This window comes from Copadichromis virginalis, linkage group LG18 (assembly GCF_057382275.1).
Source record: "Copadichromis virginalis isolate Kocher_CV1m ecotype Utaka linkage group LG18, C_Virginalis_male_GT1.1, whole genome shotgun sequence".
Classification (NCBI taxonomy): Eukaryota; Metazoa; Chordata; class Actinopteri; order Cichliformes; family Cichlidae; genus Copadichromis; species Copadichromis virginalis.
Window position 1 is genome coordinate 19,752,974 of NC_140635.1, and position 19,387 is coordinate 19,772,360.

At 39.9% G+C, this 19,387-nt stretch overlaps 1 protein-coding gene across 5 annotated transcripts in view; it reads left to right on the plus strand.

Moving 5' to 3' along the window:
• LOC146687691 (A-type potassium channel modulatory protein DPP6-like) overlaps window positions 1-19,387 on the plus strand; it is a 99,900-nt gene that overhangs the window by 65,080 nt on the left and 15,433 nt on the right. For all 5 annotated transcript variants that reach the window (XM_085438630.1, XM_085438629.1, XM_085438626.1 and 2 more), the window contains 6 exons: window positions 3,607-3,705; window positions 12,931-13,025; window positions 13,135-13,209; window positions 13,286-13,338; window positions 13,742-13,823; window positions 18,469-18,589. In XM_085438630.1, the coding sequence (XP_085294756.1) occupies window positions 3,607-3,705; window positions 12,931-13,025; window positions 13,135-13,209; window positions 13,286-13,338; window positions 13,742-13,823; window positions 18,469-18,589 (525 nt within the window). The remainder of the gene's footprint in view (window positions 1-3,606; window positions 3,706-12,930; window positions 13,026-13,134; window positions 13,210-13,285; window positions 13,339-13,741; window positions 13,824-18,468; window positions 18,590-19,387) is intronic.

Sequence of the window (19,387 nt, forward strand, 5' to 3'; positions counted from 1 at the left end):
GACAGGGACCCCGCCGTATTAGTCAGAGGTCCCTTTACTACAGTTCGGAGACGCGGACCTTCAGTAATAGTAATAAATCACACAGCAATAGTACATTCACGTTGTTGTAAAAAGCATGATAATATATTAAGTAATCCAAAGTATTCAGAATACGTTACTGTCATTGAGTAACGTAACGGAATACGTTACAGAATACATTTTGGGGCATGTATTCTGTATTCTGTAATGGAATACATTTTAAAAGTAACCTTCCCAACACTGGGTATATGATAAACTGGAAATATAAAGCTTACATGTAGTGTCCTCATTTTTTAATCTTATATCGGATCTGTATATGAAATAAAGTTATTTTTTCATATTGTGAAACGTCCAGCAAACCAATCTAATTTTTATACTAACTTTGTGTTGTTCAAGTGCTCTGCAGCTTGGTGCAGGATAAACAGGTTAGCTTGTTGTACTGTGGTGAATTCAGTAACTGAATTCAGTATTTAGACCAGCTGCATATGGTCTAGGATAAAGACAGAATAAATACTATACTGTCAGTGTAGTTGATGGAAATCTGCCAAGAAAGTATACAAAAATCAAAACATCTGCTTGCCTGTTGCTGAGTTCAGTTGTGTAAATCCACCAAGAGCAGCAGTCTGGAGCTCACAACAAAAATTAATATGTTTCTTTTCTCCAACACTGAGCCAATACAACAACTTAGTGTTCCTAAGATAATTTGTTGTGTTGCCGAATCCCACTTCAACCCTTGTATTTTTTGTTTTAGTTGTGGAAGTGTAATCAGAAATAAAGTTTGTATTCCCGTGTACTAAAATTAATCTGTTATTGCATTAAAATATCATTAAGTTCATTTAGATTTGCACAACAAGAGCTCTAGAAAAGCTGCTTTTTACTGTTGGACTTTGAGTTCATTTCAGAGCATGTAAAGTAAATAAGATACATCAGAACTCTTACTGGAGTAGTTTTGAACACAGTTTTGAAGTATCTGTAGTTTTGCCACCTCTGAATTACTCTGACATGTTGATATTCAGCATTCAGACAGATGAGCTATAAATCAGGAGCTCTCTGGCTGAGGTACCAGTGCACACAATATTCCCATTTCTAAACCTATTTACTTATATGTATTTTAGTGCTGTCAGTGTTAATCTCGTTAAAATGACGTTAACGGCATAACAGTATTAACGTGGCAAATCTCCGTTAGTGAGTTAACACGTGAGGCTGCACGGCGTCAACGCCGTTAGCTCATTAACGCGTTAGCACGGTTAGCTTGTTAACACGCTAGCGCCGTGCAGCCCCATGCACAGGGCGATCCGCGTTAACTCGCTAACGGAGATTTGTGCATTAACGTCATGTTAACAAGATTAACGCTGACAGCACTAATTAATTTATATTTCTATATTTTTATTTATGTATTTATAACAGTAGCTCTTTTTTCCTTTTTCAAATGTATCTATTAGTATACTGTAGGTGGGGGGAGGGATTGAAACTGTGGTCTCAGTGAAGCATGGAGCTATGGAACTTTTTTTTTAAATAACTAACTAACACTGTCTAGTGTCTGTGTGTTTGAGAAGGGTGCCAGCTCTTTTCACTGCAAAATAAATCTACCTAAGGGTACTGATTAAAGAACCTTGAACTTGAACTTGAATAGCAAAACGCATTAGACAAGTGAGACGAAGCTCTGAGAGGGCAAGGCTCTGACAAAGCTACACAGTCACCTCAGCTGATTCTATAAAATAATAAATGCTAAAATAATTGCAATACAGTGTGCCAGAAGTTGCAGAAGTTATTGAAAATACCTCCAAAAGCCTTGGATTCTCATGAGCAGCTAATCATTGTTGGCTGTGTCGTAATGTCGCACCAAAACCCATTAGAATGTGTGAAGCTTTTAAATTTTCCTGGCAAGAAATCAAGGTGAGGAGAGAGAAAAGTACTCTAGCTGTTTTTCAGTGCACACAAATTCTACACACATAGTGTGCAGAAGGAAGCATTTATCTGGCCGTAAAGAGAGGCTCGTGCTCATGACAGGATGTAAGCATTAATGGCGTCCGTCTTAGCCGGGCTGTAATGTTTGAACACTGGAAAGACAAAAAAGTCCAAACGGTAAATAAGTATTCCTGAACTGTGGACAGTTCTCTGAAACAGTTCGGGCTAAAACGCTTTCTGCTTTGGTGAATTAAAAGATGAGTTGAGTGTCCTGATTGGTCCAGAGTGCGGACGCATCTTCATGATTGTTAAGCGTAATTCTTTGTTTTCAACTACAGACTTTCTTATGGATGTGGACCTGTAATGAAGCTACTGACAAGTGGATGACCTTTTGAACAAAAGTGATGGATCCTCTGATGCATCATTAAGACTAAAAAACAGGAAACATGGGAAGCCTCTGGTCCAGCTGAATCTTCTGGCTTAATCAAAACATTCATATGATTCACAACATTTTTTATGGCTGTTATAAACAGAAGCTTTGCAGAAAGAACTAAAATCAAGTCCTTTTTGCAGTTTGTGAACCACAAGCCATGTGCTGCCTACTTTACTTAGTACAGCCAATATCTCCAAAACAATCTACATGAACTCATAGCACTGAAAGAGGCGTTTGCTGAATCTCCCCATTGCAGAGACGCCTCACATGAAATCGCAGTTGTCTTGATTTGACAATCTTTTTTCCACAGGGAACGGTTTTACAGAGGACATTGTTTCTCTGCTTGTGATTTTACACCAGTTCTACCAGTCATCTTCTCACTAGCTAATGGCCCTTTTAATGCGCAATTCCATTCAGGCCTGTTTAATGGAGATCATTATGCTGTAAGAACTCCAGCCATTTGTCAGATTGGCAAAGCATCAGAACACTGTTTGCCTCGTGCCGGAAATTAGCTTTCTCCTCCTCACTCTGCAGATTCTTACCAGGCAGGAGAGTTTCTATGACGTTTCAAGTCAGTAAACACTCGACAGCACTCGATGTGGTATTTACACGCGCACATCTCGCCGCTCAGTCACAACGCGAAGAGTGCCGAAGAATCTGTCAACTTACCATTTTGTACAGTAAGACCGGGCTGTCAGCCGTCGTGACAACTCCTGTCTTAACGGTGCTTTTCTAAGTAAAGGTGTTCTATAAGATGCCAAAAGGGTTCAAATGTTCACCATTTTTCCTTCCTCACATCCAGACTCACTCGCTTGTTGCCCCCCTGTTGTCTGCTCCACCTGCAGTTCAGCTGTCGGCTTCAGATCTCATTTTGGGTTTTGAGTCGCCAGGCAGCTGCTGAGAAACTCAGCAGGAAGATGGGAACTGATGCTCTTAGACCAACAGAGCAATACCAGAGGCTCTTTAATGTTTGCTCTTTGTGCTAAATTGACCCTCCTGTAGCAGGGGAGTAGTTGCTGGATTCCATCACCTCCAGAGACAGAAGAGGAATGTACAGTAAAACAAACGTGTTGATAAAAAAGTCAAAATATTTCCTTCAGTGTTTGCTATAAATAATAAAATAAAAAAAATCTGGCAAGACTGAAAGACAGCTATACCGCAAAATAATTTATGACCGTAAATATGTGGGCTTCTGTGTGTCATGTTCAATTTATGCATGTTTATCCTTTTGTGAAATGCTCTGACAGGTGAAGATGACAGCCTGGCCCTTAAGAAGAAAGTAACCGTAGAAGATATTTTTGGTGCAGACCTTCACATCCATGACCCGGACGCTAAATGGCTGAGCGGTGAGTGAGCGAACGTGTGTTTGACGTTTAAAATCCGTCTCTCGTGTCAAAACACAGAACATATCCAGACGCTTTATGACAGCCGTCACACAGAACATAACATCGGCATCAAAATCAGGCGTACACGTACATGCAGCAGCCCGGTTTTTCCACCTATTATTCAAGTTCAGGCAGTTCAACTGCATTCGATAACTGTAAACTGTTCAAGGTTTAAAAAATAAATAAAAAAATAAAAATGTGGGTATCATCGTATAAATTCTAAAAGAAGTCCGGCCTTCTTCCAGCGATTAACAAGTTGGATAACTAACATATTTCCTGCAGCATTGGAGTTAGAGGAAGCCTTGAAAAGTTGTTGCAAAAGTGTCCAAACATTTTGTTGAATACTTACAAAACACTCACTTACAAAAGGTGTTGGAACACCCTGTGTTACTAAACCCGCTGATACATCATTAGGACTATAGTGGTGCAGAAGGAAGAAGTTTATATTGGCATTGAAATTATGGGGAAAAGCTGAGTAACGCAGGAAGCCCGAGGGTTCATTCTGCAGCAAAACACCTTCATTACATGGAAAGTCCAGCTCAAGCTGGTTTGGGATGAAATTAATGCAGGGGTGAAAGAAAAAAAGCCTGCAAATGATACACCACATTTTTGTGCTGACCTTTTCAAAACCACTGATTTATATTCATTGCAGAAAGAATTCAAATCATGAAATCAGTTTGGCTGCTGGATGAGAAGAAAAACAGCTTTCATTTAGGATTTGAAGATTTCTAGAGAGAAAATAAAACTCTATTTATTCAGATGTTGTAAAAACTTTGATTGGTAACATATTTTCTTGGTTTGTCCATACAGTATAGTACAATAGAGTGATTATATTTTCTCATAAAAGAAAAATAGATAGTCAAGTCACACACAGCCAACGTGCTAGAGCAAGCCCAAAGCCAGACACCCAGCAATAAAGGGAGGCATAGAAATGATTCATAAAGAACAAAGAAAAGCAAAATGAAGGAAAAAGAAAGAAATGGTGCAAAATATCTGATGCTAACGAGTGCAGTGTTCCTATATCTAAAGTTTTGCATTTATTGAACTGTCCTGTAAGGACATCATTTGTATCTTATAAGGATAAGATACAAATGAGGGATCGGTTTTGAGTAAGTTGCTGAGCGAGGTGCAACAGCACAAATAAACTGATATAACTGAGCAAATAAAATATGAAATATTTTTAAACCTGCTTGTTTCTAAAGCTAATGGAGTTCCACACTACCTCAAATAAACATTACAATTAGTTCAACAAACAATAACTCTGATTATTCACCTTAAACACACGTTACATCCTTGGAGTCAGCCTTTAAGCCATGCAATACAAACTGAGCATGCTGTGTGCCAGTCAAAGTGAAAAGATGCACACTTAATCAGCGTCCCTGTGTCCTCTTTTGCCTTAATAAGGTAGAGAATAGGAAGCTGCTACCTGAGCTCATAAAAGCTAAGTCTGTGCCCCCTGGTGTTCAGCAGGAGAAGTGCTTTATGTTCTTGAATCAGCACTACTTTGTTCCTGTGATGGTAACTTTATAATAACATTGCATCATGATAGATAGATAGATAGATAGATAGATAGATAGATAGATAGATAGTAGGGGTGCAACGATACACAAAATTCACGGTTAGGTTCGGTTCAATACTTTGGTGTCACGGTTCGATATTTTTTCGATACAAAAAAATGTTCATGCATTTTTAATTTGTCATTTATTAAAATTATAAATATATATTTTAACTCAAAAGTACAGTTTTTAAATTTAACCCTAACCCTTGTGCGTGTTTTTTATTTTGACAGCGAATGCGCACCTGCGGACCACTTATGTGCAGCCCTGGTTATTTAGCTCGTCATATTGCAGCCACAGAAATTCTTTTGTCCATGAAACCATAAAGCTGCACTTTCTTTTTGCCTCATAGTCTGATTTGTCATAACTTTTCCGTTTTGTGGTAAGCTTTTCTTTGGCTGTCACTTCTTCACCCTGACCTGTCTTATTTGGCTCAGCAGAACTGAAATGCTTTTACACACGGACTCACATAAGCTCAGCGATTCTCTGCGCGATCAACCTCTCACATGTTTAAGCTTGCTGCGGGAGATTTCACTTGTCATGTTTGCATAGTAAGCTAACGATTAATAAGACGATGTCAGAGGAATTGGTGCACAAATTATCATCACTCACAGATCAGTGCTGTCGCTCTCTATACACAGTTCGCACGATTGCAAAGTGAAAGCAAAAAAACAAGCGCAAATTCAAAAGCGACTTCAATATGTCACATATTGACAGTGGCTCACTGATGCCAATGACATAATTACCCAGCTACATTTCTGAAAGAATGCAAAAGCATTGACATATATTTTTCCTACAATAGCCCGACGGGCAGGGAAGAGATAGATTTTGGTAGCCCGACTGAAAAAATCGCTAGCTTCGGGACGTCGGGCTAGCGATATTGCGAGCCCTGTATCTGATTGAGGAATCACTCATCTTTGGAAAAGAGAGTTTATTACAGAGAAATGTCTCTTTCCAAAATAAAAGCTATACTATCCGCTTCTTCTGGGCTATATTCTCAGCAGCATAAGGAGAATCATGTGCTAACAGCTGTCTAAATGACTCGGCTAAAGTTAGTAGCATGCTTGCTTTTTTTTGTCTGCTTCCACTTGTCTTTGCACTACGATGATGTCAGCGTAAATGTGCAGTCATATTGGTTGTGTTCCCACTAGTGCTTTCAGGTTAATCTCGTTGAAATGACCTTAACGCCACAACACGGCAAATCTCCGTTAACGAGCTACCGCCGATCGCCCCGTGCATGGGGCTAGACGGCCAACACGTTAACGAGCTAACTGCGCTAACACACTAGTTCACACCAATGTAATTGAGCATTGCATGGCACATCCAACATACTGTTTTACTTTAGTCCATGACTCGCTTACCTTCAGGGTCATACGTCACATGAAAACCAAAATAATTCCAAATGCCAGATCTGAATGAGGTTCAATTTGCCTGTTGCAAGGAGAGCTTAACTTCTGTCTCGCTAGCTTGCCCTGCGCTCTTCCTTCTGACTATGCTGTCTGTGTTGAGCGCTCAGTGGATCTGCGCTGGACAGTGCAGCCTAGGTGGAGTAGTCGAACACAGATTCACTGAGCGCTCAACACAGACAGCATCGTCAGAAGGAAAATTGATAAAATAAATTACAAATGTTGTATTGTTCGATACATATGCGTACCGAACCGAAAGCACTGTATCGAACGGTTCAATATCGATACGAATATCGTTGCACCCCTAATAGATAGATAGATAGATAGATAGAATCTTCTGCCTCCATCTCTTCTATCCCGACCATCCTCTGTCACACCCACACCAACCCTCTGCATGTCCTCCTTCACCACATCCATGACTCTTTGAGGTTTTCCTCTTTTCCTCCTGCCTGGCAGCTCCATATTCATCATACTGTGTCTAATATATCCACCATCCCTCCTCTGCACATGTCCAAACCATCTCAGCCTTGCTTCTCTAACTTTGTCTCCAAACTGCACGACCTGAGTTGTCCCTCTGATGTACTCATTTCTAATCTCGTCCCCCTTCAACTGTGCCACCTGCAGTTCTGCCTCCTGTAATAAATAACACGAACAGTATAAATATAAGAAACAGCAGCAAGAAGGTTTGATACAGAGATGTCTTTATGTCCTGACAGGCGTGTTCACCTGTCACAAATAAAAGAGAGCTGTTGTACTTTTTTTTTTTTTTACAGAGGAATGATTTTTCCTGAGGTGTTCTTCATGTCAGCCCTGCTGCCTCTGTAGTGTGCAATGGAGTGGGTGCGATGGGTTTTCCATGTTCAGTGGCCCCCTGTCTCTCACTGACTCAGTGCCTCCAGTGATGGCAATAATGATTCCAGTCTTGTTGATCCTGCTGGCATGTGTGGCACTGACGATGCCCTCCCAGTAAACAACAGCAAAACAAATGGCAAGCGTTGCCACAGACCACAGAAGTTACCAGTAGTTACTTCTTTTTAAGATTCATATCATACAGAGTGAATAGTATAAGAAGTTTTTAAAAGCACAACAAAGTTAAACATTAAAGCAGTGTTTTCTACCCTTTTGTCTTCTGGCTTTAGCTTACCCAGTACAAATGTCTCTGATTTTAATAGCTCATCCAAATCGTTTTTCCCTCTGAACTTCATTCTCAGTTTCATTCAGCAGGGTGTTAAATATTTAAAGCGCTACATTATGACACTGAGTGGATACTTGGGTAGGGCAGGGGTGTCAAACATAAGGCCTGGGGGCAAGAAACAATCTGGCAATCACTACAATCTGGTCCACTGGACATTTGGAAAATGTTGAGTGTTTTCCATTCATATTAAACCAAACTAATTAAGTGATAGATCCACAATTAAATGACAGAAAAGTTCTTGTTTATTTCTTTTAGAAATTTCTGTTTTTAAAAAACGAAACAAAAAAAACACCCCAGATTTTTCTGTGAATTAACAAAAACTATATTTTATAATTACAGGATAGTCTGGGCAATGAACTGCTAGAATGGTTTCTGTAATTTTACACATTTGTCATGTAGCCTCACTGATCCAACCCACTTAAAATAAAAGTGGGATGATGTAAAATTAGTTTGACGTTCCTGCTGTAGGGGCTACAATGGTTGTAGTGTACATTAAATATGAATAACTTTACATAACGGCATATTACGTCACACTTGTTTTTGTTGCTCAACAAACTTATGTAAAGTAAAAATGAATAAAGTAAATAAAGCAAAATGAATGCTGATGCAATACTGTTCGCATAAAAGTAAATACTGCACAGAGAAGGCGCTGCCTTGGTGGAGGTTTGGGACCTTCAAAATAAAGTTCTGATTCAGATTTCAATAAACTTTTAACTCATCAAGTATCTCAATGAAAAACACACAGTCTAAGTCTAAAACAAAAAAAATAAATTGCTTGTAGTTTGTTTTTGTGCTCCCCTCTCTGTATCCACTACTTTTTCAAATTTCTGTTTGCCGAGAGATGAGAAGAAGGCGATTGATTAGGGGGGAGAAAAAGCATATTTGGTCAGACATAAAATCAAATCTAGAAGATGAGTCATAAAACATTTATATTTTCTGAAATTTTTGCAAATCTGAGTTCTGCTTTATGGTTCTTACAGTCATACAGAAAGGCTGCCTTGATTAGGAAACAATGTTCAGATCTTCTTTGAGAAGTGAAAGTGCTGCGTTCAACCTCTTCATAAAAGTCGTACTGCGGTTATTAGCTTGACACACACTGCATGAAAACACCTGAAGACTCGCATGCGTACTTTTAAATGCAGCTGTTACTTTTCATGTAGCGCACAAGCACAAAACGACCTTACATCTGTCCTTTTGTTCCACTGTGCAGATTGTTCGACTGATTACTTACATTACAGGCTTATTAACATATAATTAGTTAAGTTTGCGTGTTTCTGTGCCCTTCGCTCACAGCCCTGATGAAAACGTCCTCGGCACCTGACAAAACTCCAGGAATCAATTATGTGACATTGCATCTTGTCAGCTACATTAATGCAATCAACCCCCATTTGGCGCTAATGACCTTCTGATAAGATACCCGATGGGACAAGCTCACACTTGAGCAGTCCTCATCAATATTTTGTGGGCTACATTCACAGCAGTGCGTAATTGATCCCCACTGCTCTTTGATCACCGCTCGCATCGGTAGTCTTTGGACTCACCTATGAGTTTCTCACAGACTCCGATTCAAAGGCAAAGTATTCGACCTTCGGATTGATCTCTAAAACAAAGAGCTCCCACTGTCTGTCTGAAGCGCTCGTATCTTTGAAATACACACAGAGAACAGAGCATACGGTATATAACAAAACTCACTCCATCCTCATTAAATTCAATCCATTTAATCCAGTTTTACCCAAGAAAGCCCTAGAAGAGTGAAGGCAACTTTAAACAGAGCCCTTTCGCAACCAACAGCAGCAACAACAAAAAATTAGTACATCCCTCCTCAGCAGACTCCCATCCTTTTATATTTTGCATGCCCGTCTTTATATTTGATGATGGACTCAATCTTCTTGGGCAAAGATGATGCCAGACTGAGGAGAAATGTTCTCCTCTTTCTCGCAGATGTTTTTCTTTTATCTGTTCTTTGCTGCGGGGGTTTTGTTGCTCTACCTTCCACTTTTAAAATAATCCAAAGATTTTCCAGTGGTTTTCATTCAGCGAGCATCCCTGCCCGTGTTTTCAGTTCTTGTCTTCTTTAAAAACTTTGTGTGTGTGTTAGGCAGCATGTTTTCATGTTTGAAAATACCTCCTTCATCAGTGTTTTGTGATCGGTAACACAGGTCACTGGTCTTTGCCGTGTCATCAGCATTAGAGCCACTAATAATGTTTTTCTTTTCTTTTTCATGATGTGTGACAAACATGAAAAACACTTCACTCTTGACGAGAGGACAGCTTCACGCGACGTCCTTCTTCTTGTCTTGTTGTCACAGAAACCTGTCTCAATGCAAACTTGCATAAACTGCAAAATTATGCATTTTGCCCAAATCCTTTTGGCAATCCGGCTCCTCCCATACCTCAGCAGAAACAAGGGAGAGCAAAAATGTCCACAAAGGTTGATATGACACACTGCAACACAGTTTGAAGGTCACTTCCCAACAGGGTGCATTCATTCTACACTCCTACAATTTGTCCACATCTACTCAATCATCCAGAAAAGGCTAACAGAACTCCTTCACCTTTAGTCTAGAAGGAGTGGAAATGTTATTTAGGCAAGATCACTGTCTGAGTTTCTAATATTAGATAGGAGAGAGCATCCTAGGCACAGATTTTGAGAGACTCTTGTTAGAGACTGCTGGGTCATCGTGACCTCTAAGTCCTTATAAAATGGAGGGGCCTGCTCTGAAAAGAAAAGCCTTTCACAGTCCCTCCTAACCACTGCTACAGCAATGTTTCAGCTTAAGGTCAGTCCTCTAGTTTGCTCTGCTTTGTTCAGGTGAGTCCTTACCAGGTGGCGTGAGAAAGCAGTGGCTTTCTCAGGCTTCCATAAATATGTCCATGCAGTTAGCTTTAATTGGAACTGTATAATTACTTTTGTTGCTGTAGTCACAGATGAACTGATTTTTATTGCACTAAGGTTGTATTTTGAGGTCTTTCTTTGCAAGATAGTCTATTCAATTCAATTCAATTTTATTTATACAGCACCAAATCGCAACAACAGTCACCTCTAGGTGCTTTATATTGCAAGCAGACCCTACAATAATACGTACAGAGAAAAACCCAACAATCATATGACCCCCTATGAGCAAGCACTTTGGCGACAGTGGGAAGGAAAAACTTCCTTTTAACAGGAAGAAACCTCCAGCAGGCTCAGGGAGGGGTGGGGCCATCTGCTGTGACCGGTTGGGGTGAGAGAAGGAAGACAGGATAAAAGACAGTTTTGTGTTGTTGTTTTTTTTAGTAATGAATAAAATCAAATACTTTACATGAACCTTTTAAAATAAAACTTTTCAATTAATTAAAATTCATATCACAGGTCATACATATGAGTGAAGTACACAAAGCAATGACGGCTTTGCCTGATGTAGCAGATAACTGAAATAGTGGCGCCTTTATTAGTCGTTAATATTTCAAATGAAGTTTTTGTAAATCAGGGTTTTATCATAGTAAAAACAAACTTTATGACTTCCAGCTGAAATGTTTCTCATAAAATTAATTAATTAAATTTGGCTGAAAATGACACATTTTATATGCATCTGTAGTTCCTGAAAATTGTCAATGATGGGATGTGAGACAAGTGCTTTTGAGTGACACAAACAGATGGTAACAAAATGTATTTTGCTTACCTGTTTCAGCCTGAGCAGAGCCGCTTTCATTGTAACAAATTTTTTTATTATTATTATATCTTTATAATCAGATATTATCAGCTTTAGGATATTGATATGCAAGTCTGTGAATTGTAATATTCAGGCTGATGAAGAAAATACAGTTAGTACAGCAGACACTTCCCTTTAGAGGAAAGAAGACATGAATCTCAGTGCTAAGCTAAGGTCGCTGGCACATTGAATACTCAGAGCCTTTCTAACACTGACCAGCGGGAGATACGTAATTCATTACTATTAGATCATAAGATAAACCTTGTAGTTTTCATATAAAACAGATGAAAGGCCTGTTTGGCAGCTTACTGCTGCTTTAAATTACAACTGGCTTCATTAAAAACACTTAGCTGTACATAACCTGCCCGGAACCATAATTTATACAAGCAACTAGCTGGTGAACTTGGTTGAGTCTTTGATGGCTAAAAAGAGATATTCCCATGAACCCCAAGTTATTTATATTGCTCTGTAACTGTTGGATGCATAAATAAATGATGAGTAATGTTGTCATATCAACTTAAACAGTAATGATGTTGAGTTTCAGTCTTTGTGCTTCACCTCTATGTTCCCAAAGTGCTCAAAAAATCATCCAAGAAAAATTTTAAAACATTTGGCAAATTGTAGGTTAAACTGGATACTAAAGTGGAGTGGTGTAGGTGGTCATTACTACATTATTTCTAATTAGTAGTCATACTAAACCCATGCTTTTATTTAAACTGTTATTGTGTTGACAACTTCTGTCTACAGGTAGTCATGTACTACCAGGCTACCTAAATATTACACCTACTGGAGCTGCTTAACCATGGAAACCAATGGCATGAAGCTCCCAGCATGCAGTTTTTGTGCTGATGTTAATGCTGCTTTGCAATAATACCAATTACAGCTGATTGAGAAGTCTCTAGGATGGAAGAAATTTCACAAACGGTGGCCCTTCTATTACAGTACGACACTTGAATTCAGAAAGAGCCATTCTTTCACAGATGTTTGTAAAGGCAGGCTTCATGGCTAGATATTTGATCGTATACACCTGTGGCAAGAGGACTGAAAACACCGGAATACAAAGACTGAGATGACGTGGACCCTCCACAACAGTCCCAGTTTTCCAGTTTTTCCCAAGGGGGCTAGCCCTTTGGAAAACTAACACTGGATTAAAGGTGTGGATTTATACTTTTGCCCCTGTAGTGTATATACTGAGAACTGCCCTTGTGGTGGGACCTGTCGCAGTAATTATTACACAACAGGAAAACCATACTTGCTGCACTTTCGTTGTCTGTATCTGGGAACAGGAACTGTATGAAATATCATCTCACCCTCTGGTGTTTGTTTTTCATTCAAAGACAATGAGCTGCTGTATCGTACAGCGGAAGGGGATGTTGTCCAGCTTAACATTGACACCTTGGAGCAAAGGGTTGTCGTTCCAAACCAGCTGTTTGTGAGTACATTTTCTCCAAGAACAGTAACTTTTACTATCTGCTGCTGCTGCTGTACTGAGTGTGTTCCTGATGTGAGTGTGTCTGTATTTTTGTCTGTATCCCATCCAGGATAGATCCAGAGCTGCCAAGTACCAAGTGTCTCCAGACATGCAACATGTGCTGTTTGCCTTTGAAGTAAAACCGGTGAGAAATCTAGCTGAAATATTTTGTTTTCTCAGACTTTGTCCTTTCCTGACCGCAACTTTGTTTTCTTCCACAGAAATACCAACACTCCTATGAGGCGAAGTACATCATTTACAGTCTCGTGACACAGTAAGTACAAACTTTCTGTCCTCTTCCTCGACAAGTCTTTACTCTGACCATATGTAGCCTGGCACTGACATCAGCGCCATTTACCTGCGTACTCTAGAATCTTATGGGAATGCTTTTTAATTCACTTTAGTTTGGGGCGAAGCTTTTTGGCCTGTTTTTTAGCCTTTCATCCATCTATGTCTGCTTAGTTCCCTACTGTTCTGTATTTGTAGCGAGCCAAGCAAAGTCAGCTTGTGCTAAAAAAAGGACATGGTTGATTGATGAAACCTACAGTGAGGGAACAAGGCTGAAAAGCACACGACTTCTTTGTCTGACTGTGCATTTATATTGGCATATAACACGTGTGATGTGCATGCAGTATACAAACCAGCAAGTATGTTCTCATGATGTGTTGTCTTCACAGGGAAACGTGGCCTTTAAATCCCCCTGAGGTGCATGAAGCTTTCCTGCAGTTTGCCGGATGGGGGCCCCAAGGCCAGCAGCTGGTAAGAAGCCTGTACCCTTGGGATTACACTCCCTGAGTTCTAGCTCGCAGGTAGAGATCTGTCAGTATCAGTCTGCCCTCACAGAGGAGGCACAGCAGTGGCTTGTCACAGTGGCACAGCCAAACCTTGTGGTAATAAGGTTTATGCACTCTGTAATGACCACATTTAGATCTCTTAGGTGAACGTCCTTTGCTTTGACCTCCATCAATGTCAGCCAAGAAGATCTTTGCTTTGTGACAGCTCGCGAGCCGGTGAGAGACACAGTGGCAGATGGCATCTTGGTGGCACAACCCTTGGCTTGGGCAGTATGAGGTTGCTGGGAGAGGAGCAGTAGACACACAGCAATGATGTGTGTGCATGTGCCTGTTTTCATTTTAGACCACAGCATGGTGAGGATATGTTGGCTTTCTGGCACATCTTCAAATGTTTGAGGGTGTAGGACTGGAGATAAGCCTCAAGGTTACGGCAATGAGCAAAGGGTTGCATTGCACAAAGGTCAGCAGGCACGTGTTTCCACACGTGTTGGTCTGTGATGTCAGCCACGTTTGGGGGCAGCTCATGTACAAGGATCCCGTTGCTTGGAGACAGTCTGTATGATTATGGAAACAAATTCTTAATCTTCAATTTAGTCTCACTATTTGGAATTTCCATTCAGTTTACTGACAGAAAATTGCTTTTTTCTTTTTTCCTTTTTTTTTTTTTTACAAAAGAAAAACATGTTTTGCTGCTTTTACCTTTTAAAACATGAAGAGTACAGAAATAGTTCCATGATGATGTTCAAACAGAAGTCCTTGGATTCAGCATAGTTAAAAGATGTGTCTCTCCATACACAAAGGGATTTAAAATGAGCTCTACTGAGAAAAAAAAAAGGTATCTGGATTAGTTCCAGCTATTGTGAATCACTAAAACTATTTTTTCAATGAAACACTCAAATATTAAAATAGTTGTCTGTTTTTAATGGACTTCAGTAGAGGTCAAATACTGTTGGTCAATCTGTAACTTTTTTTATAATGAAAACTCTGAGCTGTGACTCAGATCTTAGAAGCAAGAGATTTGTTTAGCTGTTCTATAATTTTTTATGGAAAATCAGCTATTTTAGGAAACCATATCTAACATACACCATACTGCCAAAAGTCTAGCTGCACGCTCACATGAACTTGAGTGTCGTCCCATTCTTAATCCATAGGGTTTAATATGATGTCGGTCCACCCTTTGCAGCTATAACGGCTTCACCGCTTCTGGGAAAGCTTTCCACAAGGTTTAGAGGTGTTTATGGGAATTTTTGACCATTCTTCCAGAAAAACAGCAATGAGGTAAGACGCTGATGTTGGAAAAGAAGGCCTGACTTGCAGTTTCTGCTCTAATTCATCTCAAAGATGTTCTGTCAGGTTGAGGTCAGGACTCTGTGCAGGCCAGTCAAGTTCTTCTACATCCATGTCTTTAATGACCTTGCATTGTACACTGGTGTGCAGCCATGTTGGAACAGGAAGGGGCCATCCCCAAACTGTTCCCACAAAACTGGGAGCATACAATTGTCCAAAATGTCTTGGTATACTGAAGCATTAAGAGTTCTTGTCACTGGGACTCACCGAGCTCCATAGCTTTATAAATGCTTGTAGAAGCAGTCTACAAGCAACAGTTCAAATTCATTCCATCCATTTGAAGTGGAAGTGTTTGGAACATCTGGTTTCAAAGATTTCAACGGGTGAGTGAATACTTTTGGCAATATAATGTACATTTACAGTCCTCTAATTCCCCAAAAGGATTTTACATATATATCTATATGTGTATGTATGTATGTAAATATATTTGATTTGATCTCGTGACCATACAAAATGCACTGAACACACTGTCATATAGACTTGTTTACAACATGTAGAGTCTCCAAAAATAGAATCCATACTTTTGTGCATCATTTTTCTCCAGTGACTTGAAGCACTGCAGGAATAATGCACTTGACATGCGCAATTTTCTGTGACACAGCTGCACTCATCACTTGGAGTTTGTCTTTTTTCAGAAAGCCATCACTGAGGGGGGCATGGTTATCCAGTTTCTTTATGGTTGATGACTGTTGGTTATCATGTTTCAAGGATCCTAGTAGATTCTTAGTGATCTGCCATCCAGGAATGGCAGCAGTAAGCGACTTTATAAAGTTTATAAAGGATCACAAAACACTAAAAAAAAACCTGGTTCTCGATCGTTAGTGGCACAGTTTCCTCATTAACTTGTGTATCTTTTTATTCTTGGTAATGATTATGCTTACCTGCAACTGCCTATTGTCATTATATATCCTGAAAGAAAAACGTGGAACGTCGCTGAATCTGTCGTGCAATTTACCTGCTTAGCTGAAGCTCATTATGGCTTATTCCTTACTGAGCTTTTCTATTGTTTAAAAACTATTAAAAACAAGTTAGCAAGCAACAGTGCTGCGCTGGGCGACATGTTGTTTTGTCAACACTTGTTTGAGAGACTTCTTAAACAGCTCTGTGCTCTCACAGCTCTTCATTTAGCCTTTTTATGTTATACAAAACTGTATATTTAGATTGTGTTGACACAATCTTGGTTTTGTTGTATGAAAAATGCTAGCCCGTCTTTTACTGAGCTTAAAAGTTTCATCGATCCAGCACCTGATGGTGTTTTGTTTCATTCTCTCACTTACTCCATTTTTCCCTTGTTGACTTTAAATTATTTTTCTGTTTAGATTGTGTTCCTTAAACGAGTTACGGCCCCACGTTTCATCGGCTTTTACTTCAAAGCTTTTCCTTTGTGCTGTAATTGCTCTTATCGTATCATTTGCTTAAATTACAGATACATGGCTGTGAGAAAATATTAACATTTCAAGTGTGTGATGAGAGTTTGCCTTTTGCCGAGGGAAGAAAGCAGGTGAATTTGCATATGGTAATAATGTATCTGATTGTTCCTCTCGCATAGCTGTTACTGTAGCTCTGCGTTTGATTTAATGAACTACCAAGGTTGTGCAGGAAAGGAAAAAAAAATGAGATGAGCTCTCGTCTTTTGTCTCTCTGTGACCCGGAGATGTGTTTTCTTTTTTTTTCCCATAACAGTTTGTGAATATAATGATTTCCCATTAAGTTTATCAGAAGTGGAGCAATTTATCATCAAGTGTTTCATCAGCACAGAAAAATGTGCCGTGTGTGTTTGTGCCTGTGCCTGCATGCAGCCGAGCATCAGATGTACAGTGAGAGGAGCCAGGAGATGAATCCTGTGACGTTCCCCTCATTAAACCACAAGCAATTACTCCACCATGACGGTGCAATCAGTGAGGCTGGGTCAATGCGCGCACACACACACACACACTCATACACACACACATAGAGCGGGAAAAGAGATTGTATTGACACAAATAAGACGATGGATTTAAGGGAAAATGACCAGTGGAAGTTTTATTTGACAAAATTAGACGTCTCGCAACTTCTCGCTCACCAGCACACATCCCAGCATGCAACTGCAACAACACAAATGAGCAACCATGCTGCTCGCCCTGCTCAGGTAGCTTTGATGTTGCTGCTTTCATCTCTGCCCTTTTGAAATGGCTATCTTTTGGCTTTTTGCACTTTCACTCTTTTCTCTCATCTAATTCCCTTGAACATTAAAAATCACCAAGCAAGTGAGTGTGAATCCAGATATGGATGCCCTACAATTTTAGCTCTGAGAGTCCATTCAGTATTATTTATGACTGTATCAGTTTTGTTCTGAAAGTAAATCTCAACCCTGAAATTTAATGCATGTCTTTTAATCATTTGGTTGGCTGAGGGTTTTTTATTTTATTTTATGTAACTCTTTGAATCCTGTCCCACGGCTGCTTTGTAACACTCGCCAACTGCCAGCTTCCCTCCTTTTTACACTGCCCTGCATTGATCTGTTTTCCTCAGATGTTAATCCCACAATATAAAACTTTGATTTGCTCAATAGCATCCAAAGATCAGAGCTAAAAGGACTTCTGTCTTTCTGTTTTCCTCCATCTTATGAGTGATGTGAGGCTTAATTTCACTGAAGAGGGTACAGCTGACAGGCTAGTCACACCATCACGACCTGAACTATAGACATCAGACAGTCTTGCGTTCATCTGCTTCATACTGGCACCTGTTGAAGCGGTGAAATCACAGTTTATAGACAGAGGTTTTTAAGTGTCCCACGCTCATCTGACAGCGATGCGTCTAAATTCCTTCAGGCGATGCCTCTGTGGGTGCCAGAGGCTTAAATCAGCAGTATAACCAGCAATTTAGCTCAATCCCGGCCGACCCCCTGCAGACAGCGCGGAGTTCTCAATGAGCAAGGCGGGAGGCGGGGGGGTCATCAGCTGGCATCTACATATGTTTTTAGCAATGTATGTGTGCCTGCAGGGCCAAAGCCGATTCCAGCGCCTTGATTAGCAACAGAAATGGTTTCATGCTGAGCTGAAGAGGAACCCAGTGTGAACTATAATGAGGGAGATTTCTTTTAACACTCGTGCATTAAGCAGGTGTTGACTGAGAGTGTATCAGCTTGGATTAAGATAATGTTGTGTTGTTATTACAAAAAAAAAAAAACTCTTACATTTTTGGCTTAAAGATTTCATTTTTTTAATGCAAAAGTACAAGAAATATTAATGATGATGGCTACTCTTTCACCTTTTTTTGTCCAGGTCTTCATATTCGAAAACAACATCTACTACAGAACGACTGTAGAGAGTCGAGCGATCCGCCTGGTGTCCACTGGCAAAGAAGGAGTTGTCTTCAATGGCCTCACTGACTGGCTGTATGAGGGTAAGATGACTTAAAAAAAAAAAAGGTCGTACCAAAATACAACAACGCTTGAAATAATATTGAGTCCTTTATGTTGCAAATGCTGGAATTTTCTTCAGAGTTCAGATCAAAGACGGATTTCTTTCATCTTTAACGAGTGGTTGAAGTTGAACTCAATTATGGATTCTGAGAATGAATTGCAAGGGCTCAGTGCACATCTCATTTCGAAACCAGGCCAGCTAATGTGTTATTATAAAGTCTCTGCTTTTCAGGAAGGTTTTCTACAACATTTCAGATGCTGGGTATGGGGATTTTGTCCCAGTGAGCCACAGGGGCTTTAGTGAGGTTGGACTGTGATGTTGACTGCATTTGAATTGATTTTAACAGCCCAGTGTTGTTGCATGGGGTTTAGGTGAGGAATCTGTAGAGGTCTGTCCAGCTTTTTCTCTTTCTCACATTGAGGATTTGTTGCGCCAAGAGCATAGACTGAATAGAAAAGATGGACATAGTCACTGTAATGCCGTCCCCTGATTTCTGGATTATTTTTAAAATGTCTGAGAAATTCTGTCTTCAGTGCGATTTGGATTTTTAAAAATCAGACATGGACATATTCTGTTGATAGGGTAGCATAAGGACAGTTTTAACTAATGCAAGTGTTGCCCAGTTAGCTTGTTCAGCAAGGTCCATTAGAGACATAAAATGTGGTCACCCGCTAGCAAATAAGCCTAAAACAAAACCTACTTACTAGAAAAATCATCCGGCTCTGTGTCTGAAAAGAGCCGAATGGTGAACAGAACAAAATACCACCTAGCTGTCACT